Raw genomic sequence first — 19,577 nt, 5'->3', positions numbered from 1 at the left:
TGCTGGCCATATTAAAAAGGAAAAAGAAAGAAAAAAGCTTTCCCGGTGCAACGTCCAAACAGAAGCCCTGTAGATTCTGCAAATGTTAAGAATATCTGACAGAAGAACACCACGCTATTTCAAATTAAGTCAACCTGAATTCCAAAGGGTGTTACTATTACTCTTAAAAATCTAGGCCAGTTCCAATCTCATCATCAGCTATTCGGGTGGAACGTGTGTTATTTGTCAGGAACGGGAGCCAGCAACATGAATAGGAACTGAGGGCCAAAATCGTCTGAACTCTGGAAAAACTCAGGACTCCTTCCTGGAGTTCCCTGAGCACGACTTAGTTCAGGCCCTTGTAGGTCTTTGCTTCCTGGTTAAAGGAAGCAAAGCTATCACTTCACAGCAGTAAGAAGAAAATATCCACTATTGAGTTAGTGTTGGAATGAAAAGGTCTAAAACGCTTGGCAGAAACACTTCTACTTACAGGCGTTCAACTGGGAGCTGGGGTCAGTGCACTTGCCTTTTCTTTTGCTTTGTTTTCGTTCTTCATCTCTGATTTTTCGTTCGGCTCCCTGGGTGGAGAGAAGACAAGACATGGCTCTGTTCACTGACCCTCTTGAAAATGCTTAGCTCTTATCCTGATCTTCGGTGGGAAAATACCTCCTCTTTGGAGATGAACTGCACTGCTTATTATACTTGTGGAGCTTATCACGATAGTTTCCTCTAAAAATCCCTTTCTTAGAACTATTTTTTAACTAGAAAAAAATCACAGGAAAACACTTGTTTAAAAAACTAAGAGAGCAGAATTCCTTCCCCTCAACAATGGATGAGGCCAGGTCAAATGCAAGCCAAGAAAATCAGCTAACGCACTGCACACTGGCTTCAAGGACACAAGTGACTTTTCTTGTCTAAAAACAAGAAAATGAGAGAAAAAAATACAAGCTGATCCCACTTTGAGTATACTGTCCTGTACGGCCAATGTGGTTACTGAAAACTGTGATTCTGTCCAAGGTCTTGGCATTGACTAAGTGACAGCTCCAACCAACTATGACTCACAAGAGCAAATATTTAGCTAGAAATCTGCAGTCACTTAAAGGGAAACTTTACTCCCAGGCCTACAAAGAGGATATATACACATGGTACACAGAACTACACCAAGAACAGCAGTGCTGCACAAGAGGACCCACAGGAACATCAGGAACAAACACAACCTGAAATTAAGCAAGTAAGCAAATGAAAACAAAATCATTCGTTAGCTATTTTGCTGGACCTACTTGCATTTATTTCTAGATGGTGCAGATTTGTTTACAAAGTTATTCACGTTCCTTGGTAGCTCCATGGTAAAGAATCTGCCTGCAATGCAGGAGATCTGGGTTCAATCCCTGGGTCGGGAAGATCCCCTGGAGAAGGGAATGGCAATCCACTCCAGTATTTTTGCCTGGAGAATCACACGGACAGAGGAGCCAAGCAAGCAACAATCCATGGGGTTGCAGAGTCAGACACGACTGAGTGAGTAGAACTTTTTTTGTTAAAGAACTGGTTATTTATTCTTCAGTAAATACATTCCCTGATAGCAAACAGTGGCAATAAAAATCATCCAGTTGATTTGGCACAATTATACAATAAAACAACATTTTAAAATATTGAATGAAAAACCACCTTCTACATTTATCGATCCATCACTAATGTATCAATACACACAAGCTTGCCCATCACCACCGCTATGTGACGCTGATGCAAACACTACGTCCCTGACGGAGATGAACAGGCGAAGGTCACCAGGCCCCTCGCCGTTACCCGTTACTGTCTGGGGTTGGTCTGTGTCTTGATCAGTTCCTCCTGATGGTCTAAAAATAACTCCATATCAAAGTCTTTGCAACCCCACAGATGGTAGCCTGCCAGGCTCCCCTGTCTGTGGGATTTCCCAGGCAAGAATACTGGAATGGGTTGCCATTTCCTTCTCCAGGGGGATCTTCCTGACCCAGGAATTGAACCTGCATCTCCTGAATTAGCAGGAGGGTTCTTTACCACTGGGCCACCAGGGAAGCCCCCAGACCCGCCTAGCAGACCTGGAAGATCCAACAGAAGACCTGGAAGATCCAACCGTTTCCAAAGAGGTTTGCCAGATCTCAGGACAAGGCTCAGGAAGACTCACAGCTGACAGGCACACCCGACAGTCAGCAAAGTCAAGGTCACAGCCTTTGGTGTCCTGTAAGATCCCAGGAGCCAGGAAACCCTGAGTGAGGAGGAGGATAGAACCACCGCAACAACCCAGAACTGACATGGGAATCCACGGTTAGGCTACCAGAGCCACGGTCCATGTGCTCAAAAAGCCTGTGGGAAAAACTGAACGTGGTAAGCAGAGTCTTGGAAGACATAAAATAGATCCAAACTGATCTTCCAGAGATGAAAACTCAATAGGCGGGACTGTAGCAGTGTGGACAAGGCACACGGAAAGATGGTGAGCCCATGTGAAAAAAAAATTTTTTAATTAAATGGATAAAGCTTTAACCTCTCCCTAGAATTTTTAGAAAAAGGACATGGACATAACGATCGTTTTTCTTTTGGCTCTAAGAAGAATGTGGCATGAAGGAAGAAAATATGAGTCAGGGTCAGAGACCTCTGCTCCAGAGCAGATGTGACTTACACCAGTTAAGATGCAGCATGTGAGAAAGTGGGGGGCAGGCAGGAGGGGGGGAAAGGAGGAGGAATGAGGCCCCTAAGAGATGCCCACGTCTGATGCCCAGAGCCTGGGCCTCCGTCGCTTCCACAGCAAGAGGAGGAGGCTGGGCTGACTGCAAGACGGGGACAGACACAAGTGTCCACACAGCGGAAGAGCCAGAGGAGGAGGGGGCAGGATGGCTCGCAAGGCGGGCGGGGTCATGAGCCAAGGACTGCAGGCAGCCCTAGACAGCGGAAAGGCAGGGGAACAGGTTCTCCATGAGAGACTCCAGACGGAATCAGGCTCCTGGCACCTTGACTTTTGCCCAGTAAGACTTGGGTCAGGCTCCCTGACCTACAGAACTGGAAGATGACACACACGTGTCGTTTCGAGCCACTAAGTTTGTGGTCATTTGTCAACAGCAACATCAGAGGACTAGTACAACTGATACAACATATGAGGCACATGGCAGGTACTCGATAAACATCACTGGGCCTGCCCGCTGGACCTGGAAGGTCCCAGGCTCACCCCCTGGAGCCGACGCAGTGCTCCCTGCACCCAAAGCACAAGTCAGGACACCAGGCCTCTGATGGCAAATCCACTTCTGGGTTCTTAGCACCTTCTAAAAAAATCTTCATAATACAGAGGTTCAAACAGGATGAAAAGAGGAGACTGGCAAGAAAAAAATATACAACCCGGTATTTCTGAGTGGAAAAAGTCAGAGTCATCTTCAATCTTAGTTCAGTGGACAGTTCTGCCCCATTCTGGAGGACACCACTGTCTCCAATCCCCTGGGCACCAGGGCCTACCAGCTTCTTTCTGGATTTAATCCAGCTGAGCGCTGCACCCGGCAAAAGTGCCCATCTCTTCTCCAGAAAACAAGGAGTCACAGCAGAGAAAAGGAATGACACTGACATCATGTGGGCCCGTGCTCTTGCTTCCCACCCACCTGTTGCTGTCAGCAAGAATCTGAAGCTCACCTTCCCCTGCCTTAGTGAGCGGCCGGACAACCTGCCAAACAGCCTGGAGGGAGGTGTGCCAGTGATGATGCAGACTGGGAGTCCTCGGACACAGAGCTCAGGAAGAGCTCCAACTCCAGGCCACTGCCCACAGGTCCCTGCAAGCTGGGGGCCCACCCACGACTGGACACAGTGTCCCTGCATCCCATCCTGCAAGGCACGCCAGACAGAACATGCTTATCGACTCTTGGATTTTCAGTCAAAAGGAGATTAGTTTTCTCCCCTGCATAATGTGATTTTGCACGGTTAAAACATGAATTGCTAATTTAAGATCAGCTATACTACGTTATCAGCAATATATGCTTCAGTTCTGTTAGTTGCTCAGTCAAGTCCAACTCTTTGCAACCCCATGGACTGCAGCATGCCAGGCCTCCCTGTCCATCACTAACTCCCGGAGCTTGCTCAAACTCATGTCCATTGAGTCGGTGATGCTATTCAACCATCTCATCTTCTGTTATCCCCTTCTTCTCCTGCTTTCAATCTTTCCCAGATTCAGGGTCTTTTCCAATGAGTCAGTTCTTTCCATCAGGTGGCCAAAGTATTGGAGTTTCAGCATCAGCATCAGTCCTTCCAATGAATATTCAGGACTGATTTCTTTCAGGATGGAATGGCTGGATCTCCTTGTAGTCCAAGGGACTCTCAAGAGTCTTATCCAACACCACAGTTCAAAGTACATCCTTACTGGACTTAAGTATAAGAAAGGCCCTGGTCTTTTCCTATGAGGAAGGGTGGATTCTAAGTGTCCTCATCCAGTTGATGGCCTTACCTTGTCACAGAAGACCTTTATCTGGCAGTAAGCCCGATGCACAGGCTTGTTGCTGCGGTTGTTATAGCTGTAGGTGTCAATCTGGATGTTCAGAGGCAACCCCTTCACACCCTTCTGAGAAGAGAAGTCTGTGCTCAAGCAGTTCACAGAGATGAAAACCTGCAAACAGAAGAAAAAGATTTCGTAAGCAACAGGCACAGACAGTAACCCCTGCACAGCTGGTAAAAATACTAACGCCATGGAAATGATTCAGATTATGTTTGAAACGAGAGCTCGTCTTCTCATTTAAAAGAACTTTTTTTTTAAGAGGTAATAAGGGGTTAATTTAAAACCACTTTTGGTCATAGAAATGACAGCTTTGACCCCTGTCAATTCTCCTCCCGGAACACTTATTTAATAATCAGAAGGTGGATGAGGCCGGTTGTCTTTCTTGACGTCGTCTTTAAAAGTTCCAAGGGGCACAGGTGCTCTTTGCAGCTTTTTGAGAGCCTGCTGCAAACTCTTTGGGGATTCTGCCTGCATTTGTGTCTATACCGTCTCCTAGGAGAACCTGTAAAAACTATGTTCCAACATCATGGAGTTTAAGAACTCAGTGAGTCACATGATTGAAGTGGCACTGAAGGCTGTTGCTTAGAGAGACTCAGGTCAATCCTGCACACAAGCATGAACATGCTCAGGGCCCCCCTACCCCCACCCCCATATCTGTGAGTCTGGATTTTAACCTCCCCATACCCGGTACACAGGTGTTTGAGCTCCCAGTCAATGCTTTCGTTTTAGAATTTATTTCTGATGCATAAGCACCACGTGGTGGGGATTACTGGAACTACAGTTTTTAAAACAGCCTGGCACATTTTAAAGGCCCCAGACCCTCATTCTAGATTCTGGTCAGTCCATGAGGTGACAACCCAGCAGCCCTGACAACTAAACACAGACCTACTACACTGGTACACTATTAGTGAGTGAGTGAAAGTTGCTCAGTTGTGTCTGACTCTTTGCGACCCCATGGGCCATACAGTCCATGGGATTCTCCAGGCCAGAATACTGGAGTGGGTAGCCTTTCCCTTCTCCAGGGGATCTTCTGACCCTGCAATCCAACTGGGGTATCCCACATTGGAGGCAGATTCTTGACCAACTGAGCTATCAGGGAAGCCCCAAACTAGATAGTAAATATTCAGTAGGTTAGGTCCATTTTCTCCATTTGGCACCTTTTTTAATAAAAACTTTATTTTGTGTTGGGGTCTAGCTGATTAACAATGTTGTGACAGTTTCAGGTGAATAGCGAAGGGACTCAGCCACACATATACACATATCCATTCTCCCTCAAGCCCCTTCCCTTCCCATCCAGTCTGGCACAGAACATCGAGCAGAGTTCCAGGAGCTGTTGGCACCTTTCTTAATACTTGGCACAGTTTTTGATCTAGTACTGCCTTATCCTGCCTATCATTTTTTTCTTTCTGTTTACCTAATTTTCAACAGATGAGCAAATTGCTCTAATTTTTAAAATACATACATCTAGATACACAGGCAAAAGTAGCACATGTGAATTTCAGATCTACAGAAACTCAAGGCTTTGACTTTATACCTTTCCATACTTTTTTAAAAAAACATTTCATATACAATCTATAAGTCCATCTTAAAAAGTTAGTCCATGGAATAGATGAAAGAAGGACAAACAGAATCGTAGACAGAAAGACAACAGTTCATGCAAACAATAGAACACATACAGTAACTGAACAGTCACATTTTTTATTTTACATCTTGGTAGAAAATCTAAACTTTTCTCTTATCATTCTAGGCTGCAAGGCTCAATTCCTAACTCAAAAACAGCTGCCTGGGAAAACTACACTTTACCCTCCACAATTCCAGGAAGTCTTTGCCCCAAAGTGATATTCCCTTTACAAGAGGATTTCATGGTAATCCAACCTAAAACCTAACCTCCCCTGGCTTCCCAGCATCAAGTTTCTATTCAGAGCAGAAGTAGGCAGGCGCCAAATCCTAGGGTCAGTATAAAGACGGAGCCTTCAGAGAGACACCACTCTCCCTGCCATTCACAACCACTTGCAATCACTTTCTTGTATACGTTCTTCTATCTTTTAACACCAACTCTTTCCAAACCTGGCAGTTTTCTACATGGGATCAGAGAGAGTGGACAGCATCCCTAACTCAGCATTAAAAAATGCCACCTTGTCTCAACAGACATAGCGGTAGAAGGTGAACAGCATGTGCAGTCTGGTCCAGGAACACGAAGTTCAGAGTTAGTGGGCTAAAGGCCCGCAGGAGAAAGACAAGGGCGGCATGGGAACACACCGGACAGTCACGGGGACAGCCGGCGCTGAGGGGACACGCATGCCATGTCTAAGCCTCAACCAAAGGCTGACAAGGGGGCAAGATGCCGTACGTACATCCTAGCAAGCGGTAATGTGCTCAACAGGAAAGGCTTTGGTCTGAAAAAGCATCTAGTTTTGGTCCCAGCTCTGTCACTAACTGTGCTGTGACATGGGCCAGGGTCCACAGGTCAAGCGCAAGATTGTTGAGACCACCCCTAGCTGACTTTTAACTGCAGTGCCAGGTTGGTACTTATACTGAACACTACATTCCTACTCTGTAAGTCTAGTAACAACAGTTTAATGTAATATGTTGATCAATCAACTTTTACATCTCATACTCTTAAGAGTACCATGCAAGGTTGCCACTTAAAGCAATCATACTAACTACTTATATAAAATTAAGAATCTTGTGCAACAGTGGTTCTCAAAGTGTGGCCAGAACATCAGCCTGCCTGCAAGTGTGAGCGCTGGACACCCTGACTCGCCTGGAAGTTCGGGCCATCAGCCTGTACCAGAGATTGTGGGGTACCCTGCTGTTCCTGCTCCCACCGGCCTGGGGTGGGTTTTGGGCTTGAGGAGTTTCAGGTCCTCTCTGGTCATTCTCGTGATTGGCCAAGACAAAACCACTGCTGTCAAGTAATTAACTGTTTATGAACTTACACACTTTGAGCCATAAAAAAGCTCCTTTGGCTCCAAAACTCTGAGGTTAGTAAAACAAATTCCAATGTATGATTTCCTTTCTTTAAGAAGTTCAGATGTGCTTACATGTGTTTATATGTATCCAATCAGGCATTGTTTTAATCAAAAACAATTTTTTTAACAGAGATACAGGCCTATCAAATAATAATATTCATTTAATCAATGGAAAGATAAAGATTAAAGCATCTGCTCAACCTTACTATTCAACAAAGTCATGCAAATCCTAAAGAATTTCTAGTTTAGAAGATAAACAGACCAGAGAAGAGTGTCTGTCAGACTGTATTTCTTAAGTTTATTCCTCGTGTGACGTTTGCTTTTCACAGGAGCTGATGTGTGGGGATGAGCTGTGTGTCTGGATGGAGGTGTCAGGCTGACTGCTGGTGTCGTCCCCAAGGAAGATAGAGACCAGCCTTTCTGTTCCTGGGGCTGGGACACAGCACATGCTCAGCATGCAGGTTTTTACCAAGAGAAAGAAAATGTAGAGAGAGGAGTGAATAAATACAACCGAAAAACATGAAGGCGTTCTCAAGTATTCATCTAAACCAGGGGTGGGCTACCTTTTCCTGCAGAAGGGTCTGATAAGAGTTTTTGCCTTCACAGGCCACATGCAACCACCCAGCTCTGCAGTGATGGTGCTAAAGTTGCCGCCACAAACAACATGTGAGCAGAGAGGGTGGTAGTATCTTGAAAAAATGACTCACACCAACAGGCCGCTGGATGGCCAGAGCCAGAGGGGCAGTCTCCAAGCCGCTGGGACGTAACTGACCTTCACATCGCACACGTGGGAACGGTGAGGAAGAATCAGGCCCTTTTTGTGACTCAGCGTTTCCACTTTCCACACAAGGGGCTGCCTGAGAAGTCAGGCGCTGGGGACGTCTCACCAGTGTGACCTCTCCCGCGGACCCGCCCCCCCATCAACGCAGTCTAGGCTCGCCGAGGGGACTCCACCAAGTCCTGAAGGAGAAGCGCGGCGTCTGGGAATCTTTACTTAGGAAGGTGACACACTTTCATCAGTGGCACCCACGACAGGGAGATGGCAAATGTACGACACAAGACAGAGCTCTGCCCTGGGTCCTGGGGCAGCGACAAGACGGGTGTGTTCTGTTCCTCACCCGCGTCAACCCCAGGGGCCGGTTCGACCTGGAGGCTTGGCCTTGACTTGACCTTGGACAACAGGCCAAGTTACCCACGTCTGGACAAGACAGAATGTTCAGACCATTCTCACTGTGTAGAGAAATACTTTCGATAATGAGATTACAGAAAAACTCCAACATCCGCGAAAGAAGGTGGGAAAGAGAAAGATGAACTATTACACATCCAGTCCCTCCTCTATAAAACACAAGTACGTGTGCATGCACACAGACACAAACACACACACACTTTCAAAAGTCTTATATCTGAAATCTGAAAGTAGGCTGAGTGATACACAACCTTCCTTCTTCAGAATGAAGTAAAGATCTTTAAGAACTCAAATAATGACCCTTTCTCTATTTTCATATTTCTTTACCACTGATTTAGAGGAAAAGTTAGATTTTATTCAAATAATTGGAACATAAATCTCAAAAGATGAGCAATCATTGTCCCTGTCCAAAATCACTAGAGAAAAAAAAAATAAAACCTAACCCTCCCCACCCCACAAACACACACACAAAACCCTGCTAAACAGGTGGAAGACGCTTGGCAAGATTCCTCTTTCAATGTCTAGCTCATTTTTCTAAGACAGTTCCTCATTACTGGCTGAGAATTCATGAACTTAGAACTTTTCAAAAAATCTAATTTTGTTTTCATGTACTTAGAATTTTTCAAAAGATTTAATCTTGTCCTCAAAACTCAGTTTGAAAATGAAAACAAGAGAATAAAGAATTGCATTATTGAAGAAGTACCTTGTATAGATTTTTTTTTTCATTTCAAATGTTGACAAGCATAGAACCAACAAGCAATCAGACCCTGAGTTAGTTTATGATGATTTTCCCAGGAAGCATTATGGCAGCCATACAATACAGCTCACCAGCCAGCTGCTGTGCCCACGGCCACCCCTCAGATGGAAAGAAAGAGAGTAGGAAGAGAGAGGGAACCAGTGTGCTCAGAAGACAGCCATGGTGAGCAGCTCACGTTCCAGCAGGTGGAGAGAACACAGCTGAGAACAGATTTTATAATCAGATTTTATAAACTCCCAACTCACCTGCTCTTCGGGGGCTTTATCATCTATACCACCAACCAAGACATAATTCCAGAAAACTTACTGGCTCTCTAGTCTAAAGGGAGTAGTCAGATGTGTGAGCTGAAACAAGTGAATTTCATTTGTAGGGAGAAGGTCTAGAAATATTGTTCATCTACCTAATTCACAGAAAGAAAGCACTAACAAAGTAATTAGAATTCATAAGGTGAAAGTTACAAAAATTATAAGCAGTTTAGTCAAAAGCTGAGTGATGAGACTGATTAACTTAAATATATTATATTAGGTTAATTTTCATAAACAAAAAGGCTGTTTCTTATAAAAAATCTACCACAACAGTCATACTTACTCCCTATTATTCTTCACATACAAGGAAAGAAACAGAGCCAGATAATACAGCTTAAATTTCTTTCTCCACTGATTTAGTGAAATTTTACACGTTACCATATGACAATGACTTTGCTGCTACACTGGTGAAAATCATTTCCTCTGACTTTCATAGTATGGTTTTCTCAATGAGAGAAAAGAAAAATTTCAAAATGTGAACCTTTAGATTCACTGAGAACATTCTGAACCACCCTTATGACAGTTTGGATCAAGTTTTCTTAATTAAACTTTTTTTTAAGGGATAAACTTTTCATTTTAAGGGCTCCAATTTCTACATTATGATAAAGTACCAAAGCAACGCTCATAAGCAAGAGGTGAGAGCTGAGCCATGTGGCGTCACCTCGTGACGGGGACAACTGAAGAGCTGAGAGAAAGAGCCTGAGGGGTGGACCTGAGTTCTCAAGGCCTCTGGTATGCCAGCTCCACACTATTCGAGCTCCACACCTCCTTCACAGGACTTTTTAATACACACTTTTCCAGGGGGTCTTATTTTTGTGACTCAGCTGGTAAAGAATGTGCCTGCAATGCAGAAGACCTGGGTTCGATCCCTGGGTTGGGAAGATCCCCTGGAGAAGGGAAAGGCTACCCACTCCAGTATTCTGGCCTGGAGAATTCCATGGACTGCATAGGCTATGGGGTTGAAAAGAGTCAAGACACGATTGAGTGACTTTCACTCACTCAACTTATGATAACATTTATTTCATTCTCTACTGACATCTCTCCTACGACTAAAGACCTAGTAACAACTGAAAGGAATTCTCTGAGATGCGTTTCCCTAGCTACCCCCAGAGAAACGCAGCTCCATTTTAGTATCTATCGCGTGGTAGTGAAGTAGCCTCCCCAGACTCCTGTGGCCTTTTTTAGGCCAAGGGCCTCTGCACCCATCACTGAGGTCAGGGAAAGGAAGGGACAAGAGCACTGACCACGCTGCCTCTACCGAACCCCTGGTCACTCGGTCACCCTGTGAGTGCCGAAAGCCAAGGGTCCCCTACTGCTTGACGATCTGAGATGGAGCTGATGTAATCACAACAGAGAGAATGCACACAGGAAGTGTCACATGCCTGAACCATCCCGAAACCATCCTCCCTACTCTGTCCATGGAAAACCTGTCTTCCGCAGAACTGGCCCCTGGTACCAAAGAGGCCGGGGACTGCTGCTCTAAGCCCCTTGATGGCAGGGATTATGTGTGATCTGTTAAAAAAAATTTTTTTTTTCCAGTTTTTAGTATAATTTTTGCATTTCTCCTAACTGGTGCTGAATTAAAAACTGTTAATGAGAGACAGAAAAACCATAGGTAGATAAAAAATCCACCAAATCTTAATTTAACAAGCTTCAAATCCTAACAAAACTTTAAATACACATAACAGTGCCCTGCCCCCAGAACAGACAAAAACACACAACCAAAAAAAAAAAAAAAACAAGCTAATATAAATTTACATAAATTAACCCACCTTTCTTCCAACCCCTAGGAGAGGACTGTCTAAACAATAAAATGGCCACAAATCAGGAAATGAAAAGAGAGAGCCTGCTTCCCTGACGTGAGGCAACCACCAAACACCGGGATCGCTACAGAACCGAAATCATTTATGCTTACTCAACAGCGTTCAATCGCTCACCTCTGCCTGTGTGATAGACTAAATTCCTCAGCAGTCAAAAGCTGCCTGTGATGCAACCCACCTGTCCAGCCGTGTTTCCTACCACCTACAGCATGTTTCTCAAATGTGAATAATACATGCATCCTTTTTGAAAGAGAAAAAAAAAATTCCTTGCCCCCTAAGAACATATCCAACCCTAGTCTGAGAAATAACTACTCTAGTCAAACTGTTGTTGAATGCATAACGTTTGACCACACAGCACCTCCAGGAACTCATCTGGCCTGTGTCTGGCTCTAACTTAATACCTAAGCACAAACACTAGTGATGAAACCTCCTGGCAGCAACTGGCCACCAGAGCATACCTGTGAATTTAAAAAGTCTTATCATTGAATTGAAAACGCAAAGAAACTCCAACCCTGATCTCCTCGGTCCATAGACCCCAAGGGTTTGAGACAGCTTGCTTACAGGGTGATGTCCAAGGTCCTCACTCGGGCAGGACAGGGCCTTCAGAGTCTGGACTCACCTCCTCACCCCACCCCTTACTTGCCTTGGGTGTCAGGTTCTGATGTGAGCTCTGCACTCACTCACATCACGGCCACAGGCTCATTCTGGGTTCTGAACAATTGGCTTATTCTTTAGGACTCACTCAAGCGTCGCCTAAGGGAACCTTCTCTCATCTTCCTATTCTAAGGGAAGTTCTACTCTTTTGCGTTTACTTCTATGACTGCACATACTAGAGTAGCAACCTTCGCCACTAAATTCTGAATTTCTGGAGAACTGGGAAACATGTTCCACTCAGCTTTACATTCCCAAAGCACCCTGGCAGTGCCTGGCCAATAAGAAAATAAAGCGTTCACTGAATGGATGACCCCCAGATTCCTACAGTCCAGCCAAACAAAGCTACATGCTGCTATGGTAAGTGAGTTACATCTGCTGTACTCTGACACTGCACCTGACTCTGGCCCGCAAAGCCACCTCTGAAACTGGCCCTCTCCTGCCCCCAGCGCACAGATGAGACTTTTTCGAGGTGAGGCAACTTGTTGCCCAAGTTCACAGGTTATTCACTTCACATCTTTTTCCCAAGCACATGTGAACACTGAGGTCATCTTTAGAATCCAGGACATCAAGCAGTGTTTCACACACACTGGACATTAGATAACCATAAGATGAACAACTGACTACATATGCCCCTCCATCTGGAAAAGGATTATGGAATTTCGAGGCTCACTGATACACAGAGAGGGACAGATATGGCAAGTTCTAGGGCAGCGGTAAACCCACACAGTGAGCCATGAGGTGACTGTCTACTGTACTCATTTACTTTTACACTTTATTATGTACAGTGACATCTTTCCTTTACAGCAACTGCAGGTACCTATCAGTGGGATGTGGTAATTAGGCATGTCCCCCCTTCACATGTAGCTTCGTGTCATACTGACAGTGTGGTGACGTCTACAACTTTCTTACAAGATTCGAGCACCGTAGCAGCTAAGTCCTGGTGCTGTTTCCCGAGCATCAGAGCACCTCAGCGGACTGAGCTGGCGCAGGTGCCTCTGAACTTGACAGGAGCTACTCTGGGGGCAGGAATAAGGAAGAAGAAAGGTCCCATCAGACGGCCTTTGCAAGAACAGTCCACAGCCGCCATCTCTCAAAGCACAGTGCCCAGTGCCGTCTCTTCCATAAAGCCTTCGCCTCCCTTAGCTGAAGGGACCCCCTTAACCTGGAAACCTTGGGAGCATTTTTTAAACCTCACTTATTATGGCAGAAAGTGAAGAGGAACTAAAAAACCTCTTGATGAAACTGAAAGAGGAGAGTGAAAAGGTTGGCTTGAAGCTCAACATTCAGAAAACTAAGATCATGGCATCTGGTCCCATCACTTCTTGGGAAATAGATGGGGAAACAGTGGAAACAGTGTCAGACTTTATTTTGGGGGGCTCCAAAATCACTGCAGATGGTGATTGCAGCCATGAAATTAACAGACGCTTACTCCTTGGAAGGAAAGGTATGACCAACCTAGACAGCATATTAAAAAACAGAGACATTAATTTGCCCACAAAGGTCCGTCTAGTCAGGGCTATGGTTTTTCCAGTGGTCATGTATGGATGTGAGAGTTGGACTGTGAAGAAAGCTGAGCGCTGAAGAATTGATGCTTTTGAACTGCAGTGCTGGAGAAGACTCTTGAGAGTCCCTTGGACTACAAGGAGATCCAACCAGTCCATTCTAAAGGAAATCAGTCCTGGGTGTTCATTGGAAGGACTGATGCTAAAGCTGAAATTCCAATACTTTGGCCACCTCATGCAAAGAGCTGACTCATTGGAAAAGACTCTGATGCTGGGAGGGATTGGGGGCAGGAGGAGAAGGGGACGACAGAGGATGAGATGGCTGGATGGCATCACTGACTCGATGGATATGAGTTTGAGTGAACTCCAGGAGTTGGTGATGGACAGGGAGGCCTGGCATGCTGTGATTCATGGGGTCGCAACTGAGCGACTGAACTGAACTGAACTGATTTATCACATAGAGGGGGTTCCCTCTTTTGAGGACAGGCTTTCTGCTTGTACGGTTTTTCACTCCCTCAGAGTGATCCTAGAGAGAAAAGCACAATGAATAATTTTGTGAATGAATGGAACATACCATCTACACAGTAGCAACAGATTAACTACTTGAATAGAATTTCCTGGAAGGCTATCAGAAATGAGTTAAAGGGATCAATAATGACAGAAACAATTTGTCAAGGGAGAATGGCGCTTTCATCTTTGAAGTTAAGACTGCACACGACAAGAATTTTGGAGAAGCATCGGCCTGCACGGCTCAGAGCATGCCTGATCAGAATCCCATGTGGGTCACTGTGAATTAAGTGCATATTCAGACAGTCCGATGGAGTTCTAACCGCCTGCTAAATACACGCAAGAAAAGAGAAGAGATCTAATAGAAGAAGGAAAAGAAAAAAAAAAAGGTTGATTTAACTATGGAAGATGCTTCAGAAAGCTGATAACCAAAAAATGTTTTATATCCCAACAATGTACTTCTTGTTGCGCTCCCCAGAAATGTTGACCTTGAACGTGAGCATCACCTGGCTCAGAATCTGGCTACTCAACACCTTAACTCAAGAGAGACACAGCGTCCAGTTGTGGCTCAGGCTCTGAAGAGTCAGGCAGTAAAAGACACATGGGACACAGATGACAAAGCCAGAGCCAGGACCTACGCCTCCTGCCCAAACCTGTCCTCTTGAAATCACAACGACACAATGAACACAGAAAAAGCCTGAAGAAGTTCCTAATGGAAAAACTGTGTGTTGCAGCAGAAAACAGGGGAAAGAGTGACCCTCAAGGGGCTGCGAGCAGAAGGTTCTTTTTTGATCAGGAGGCATGAAATCAAAGGTTCCTATATTCCAAATCAAACGGTTTCTACGCCCAATTTCCATGTGACTTCCTGTAACTCACGAGACTTAGTTGATGCCTCGGCCCCATTAGGCAGTGGCAGCCCTCGTGGGTATTGTCCCAGCTGCCTCTGGGAGTCACTACTGCTTTAACTCATTCTAGCATTAAATTCAACTTAGTCAAAGAGATCATATGCATAATCTCATTCCTGGGATGTAACTGATCTGGTAAGTTGAAAGCAGGAATCCTAGAACAAGCTTTCATTTAACTCATTTCCATATCAGTCACACACACAAAAAATCACTTGAAAATATTTCTAAGTCGCTTTTCTTAATTAGAAACCTCCTGACAAATTACAACTTGAGATCAACAACATAGGTTTATTCTCACCCCAAATCTAAGAGCACTACTTCAAGATAACAAAATCCCCATTTTTCCAATATGTGTATAGGGAAGTTACACCAGCTGAAACCAATGGAGTAGGAAACGGTTTAAAGGAAGGAATCAAAGTCCAAGTCTAACCAGACAGGAACATCTATTGAGTATTCTACAGCAGATACTTAATCTTCAACATTCCCTATCCCACAACTGGGGGAGGGAACCCAAACCAAACAAACTCGGATTGTCTTAGTTCTGCAGGAGCCTAGTTACTCCCCTGCTTTCTCCCGATGCGCGGGCCTAATTAATTAATTACACCCCAGAAGGTATCAGAGGCTGAGTCAGAGACAGAGACGCAGAGTCCAGCTCCACCACTGATTCATCGGCTAATGCCAGCAAAGTCATACCTCCCCACTATTCTGATGACATGCGGGGAGTGAAAAGTCCCACAGCAGAATTAACATCGGCATGAAACAAGAGCCTTCAAACGTGTGACCAGTGTGTGCGTGTGTTCTTTCTTCGACGATCAGACGGCCATCAGGAGAGGAGAGAAAGAACAGGAAGGCTGAGTGGCGAGGGGAGGGGTGTGGAGAGAGCAAAGCCCTGGCTTGCAATCTTCTGCCAGCAACGTGGGGCGTCTCCCCAAAGACAACACAAGGGTCTAGTCATCGCCCCGTCTGCGGCCACAGCGCTGCCTTCCCACACCGCCCACATGTCAGCTTTGGTCTCTGCAACAGATTGCAGAGAGCTGGGAGAAGTCCCAGAGACAAAGAGAGAGAAGGAGAGAGAGAAAAGCCTCCTGGAGGCACCGTCTTCCCTCTATCACGCCCTACAAGCAGGGCCTGGTGAACCTAAGGACATCTGGCAGATACAGAGGCTTGGCACCTGTTGTCCCAAATAAACAGAATGATTGTTTGAAATGCGAAGATCTGGATGCAGGTGCGAAGCAAGGCAAACACGAACCACATGCCAGCATCTCTTGTACAGAGTACAGGACCGGGAGCAGATGGTCACAAGGGCAGGCTTGGCCAGCAAGCTGACTTCCAGTCAAAATTTTGAATTAGACACTGGAACTTTTTCTAAAAAAGCTAAAGAAAAAGTACCTAACTGGGTAATTAATAGAGTCCACTTATTTTTACTACCAGATTTGGATTCTCACATGAAGACCTGCCTCTTAAAAAAAAAGAAAACCTTAACTCCCAAGCCCTACACTGTCCCCAAATCTCTATTCCAGGTGAATTCAGTTATGACTAATAACGTCCAGGCAGACTCAACCCTCTCTGGCTGAAAAGACAGACTCAGAAAACCACTCAAGATGGAATTTCCAGGAAGGACCCAGGAGCAGGCGGGTTAAGGTGACAAAGCGTCAGAGAAGAAAGCTTGAGAGACGAGCTTGCTGCTTTGTGACCGCGGCAGGGCGGAGGGAGGGGAAACGCTGACCCGCCCCGCTCCAGAAAGACTGAAAAACAGGTTCAAGTGACGGCACTTTTTCATAGTGGCTGACACGGTGCCTCAAACCTGTTTCACAAGATGCAGGTTTCACTACCAAACCAAGGCTTTCTTCAGCTGCCAAGTGTCTCCCTCGTCCAACCAAAACCATCACGGCCTGGCCCTCACCTGCAGGCGTGTGCGGCGATGAACGTGTGCTTTTGTTACCTGTAGGTTCAGAAGGCCCACTGGGAATCCATCATTCGGTCTCACCACGGGGCAGACCTCCTGCCCAGACACTAGGATAACACGTGAAACACTTCCAGTCCAAGCCCAACAACCCTCGCTCAAAAAAGAGAAACCTCCCTCGTAGTCAGACCCAGGGCGGTCTCTTCAGAGTCAGCTTTCCAACTGCAAAGTCAAGAATTCATCCCATATCCGCTAATGAAAGGCATTCCCCATACATTTCCATTCCAGAAAAATTTCTCATCACTTTCAGTTCTGATCAAACTACAGCTCAAAGACTATTCATTCCTGCAGAGGAGAGTGACTTTCTGGCACCAACATTTTTTATCTTTCACTTTAATAAACACCTACTTTCCAACTACATTGGAGTAGAAAGAGGGTCAGCTCAGAAGCCCCTGGGCTCCCTTGAGTTTCTCTAGGGTCTAAGGACAGGACTCTCAGAGAGTCCAGCCCACATTTGGCTGGACTCCAAAAGTCTTGTACCTTCATTTTAAAAGTAACAATGCTTCTTGGCTTCCTCCAGTATTTAGGCCAGGGAAGATACACTTTTGTTTGAAATTTCCTGCCTACACTTAATTGCAATCGCAAGTAAGACGTCTGACTCACCTCTCCCGCCTCCCTCCCATTCACACTGGAAATTTAAAGTTGAGAAACAAACCAAACCTGCCCCATGCTTAATGCAACCAGGGTGGCAACACCTTCTTTTACTGGAGCGCTTGCTGGGTGCTTCACCAGGATGGAATCCCTCTAAATGCAAGCAGTAGGCTCAGTCCAAACAAACTAAAGACTACTCTCATGATGAATCCCAAATATTATGCTTAGATGAAACAACAAACTGTTATTACACTCATAAACCTGCATCCCACAAGCACACACAGAAAGCCTTAAGTTCAAGTCACCAGCACAGGTCCACCCCTCTCTCATCCTGCGGCAGGAATGCCGTAGCCCTCTGCTGAGACAGGGAACAAAGGGAAAGACCGTCGTGCTCTAGCCCAGCCCAGGCTCTCGGGGCTCCTGGTGGGCTCTGCGTTCCACTCCAATTCTCTTTACTTTGTAACATGAGCTTCTTGGTGACACAGAACACATTCGGTTCAGAAGGACAACCCGGCAGAATGCCTTGGCGTTTCTCCTGAGAGCTGGCACGTTACAATTCAAAGCACACAGCGCTCTCCCACGAGGAAGAGGATGCTCTGATCTGGTCCTGTCTCTTCCCTGAGGGCCCTGGCCCTGCCCCGAAGGTGAACTGGGCAAGGGAACTGAACCAGGAAGAGACGAATGGCGTGTTGAAACGGGCTCTGACCACCCCCCGCTCCCAGAGATGAGATCCTGCCACGAGGAGAGGAAGGCACAGCTCCATCTACCGTGAGGGCCCTCCTCCCACCCAACCCTGAGCGCCTCCTCCTGCGGGTCCCATGAAGACATCCGGAAGCATGGCCCACAGGACGGACTCTTCCGAGTCTTCGGGTGGTTTCCAGCCACGAAGGCAAAATCCAGGAAAGAAACCCAGACTCCACACCTACTGCTCTGACGGTGCTCACTCCAGCAGGAGCTGAGTGCGTCTGACGGCAAACTCTTCACTGTCAGTGTTTAGAAGACGAACTTGTGTGATTGGCAGCTGCACCCAACCCACCTGGCAGTAAGGATTTAGAAGTCACCTCTGGGAAAACATGTGAGATATTCCACCTCCCTGGAGTTTCATCACATCTTTAAAAGGTATGCTCCATACCCAGGAGCTCAGAGCATGTACAGACGATCAAAGCAACCCTGAGCTATTTGCAGCGGCCCCTGCTTTCCTTTCCACCTCCTACGCTGTCCAGTTAACTATAACCAAGCATGTCCTGTCCCACCAGCACAACCCCTTCCTGCAAGCGGGGCTCCGCTGGATGCCAGGCTCCCTCAGAACTGGCTGTCCTGTGTCACTTGATTCTACACGGGGGATTTTTGGTTTATAATTTCCACTCCTCTGGAGGCAGACACCACTCATCCAACAATCAGTAAAACTGTTCCCTTGTAGCAAAAGTGCTCTACTTACCAAGGCAATCTGTATTAGTGAATCCATAATGCCTCTATTAATAATTAGGGCTGACACTTTTAGATGTCTCCCCCTGGCAGGATCACTTCCTGTCCATTTCAAGGTGGTGATGCCTGCCTCCTTGGGTGATCTCGCCTGGATGACAAGCAGCAAAGATCTTCCCACCTGGAGGACTGAGCACCTTTTCCTGGGTACTGGGCAGGTGGCACTGCCTGGTAGGTGCCAACACAGGGAAGGCCCCTCAGCATGGTGCCGGGCCTAAAACTGACGATCAGACAAGTTAATTCCCTAACTTCTTTTTTCCTCTATTTATTTTAGATCTTCAGGCTTTGAGAGGCCCTTACTTCATATCACTATCCAAATCTCAATGCTCTTGTAAACTCTTAGATCTACAGTCCAAGCAAAAAATTAAACCTTGTTCCAGGACGTGAAGGCTACCCAGAACGACTCACTTGACTGGAAACACGGCGACTGGTGCAGGACAAATAACCCCAGCC

General features: G+C 46.0%; 1 protein-coding gene across 4 annotated transcripts in view; it reads right to left on the bottom strand.

The window, feature by feature from the left end:
* GRHL1 (grainyhead like transcription factor 1) overlaps window positions 1-19,577 on the bottom strand; it is a 52,428-nt gene that overhangs the window by 15,236 nt on the left and 17,615 nt on the right. For 3 of the 4 annotated variants that reach the window (XM_055399488.2, XM_088841184.1, XM_055399490.2), the window contains exons 9-10: window positions 4,433-4,591; window positions 470-557 (exon numbers count right to left, since the gene is read on the bottom strand). In XM_055399488.2, coding sequence (XP_055255463.1) covers window positions 470-557; window positions 4,433-4,591 — 247 coding nt within the window. The remainder of the gene's footprint in view (window positions 1-469; window positions 558-4,432; window positions 4,592-19,577) is intronic. The other variant, XM_055399489.2, reaches the window with a different exon arrangement.

Source organism: Moschus berezovskii, chromosome 11 (assembly GCF_049115385.1).
Source record: "Moschus berezovskii isolate FMDL1 chromosome 11, NW_MosBer_1.0, whole genome shotgun sequence".
NCBI classification, from domain to species: domain Eukaryota; kingdom Metazoa; phylum Chordata; class Mammalia; order Artiodactyla; family Moschidae; genus Moschus; species Moschus berezovskii.
This window is presented reverse-complemented; position numbering and strand designations above follow the sequence as displayed.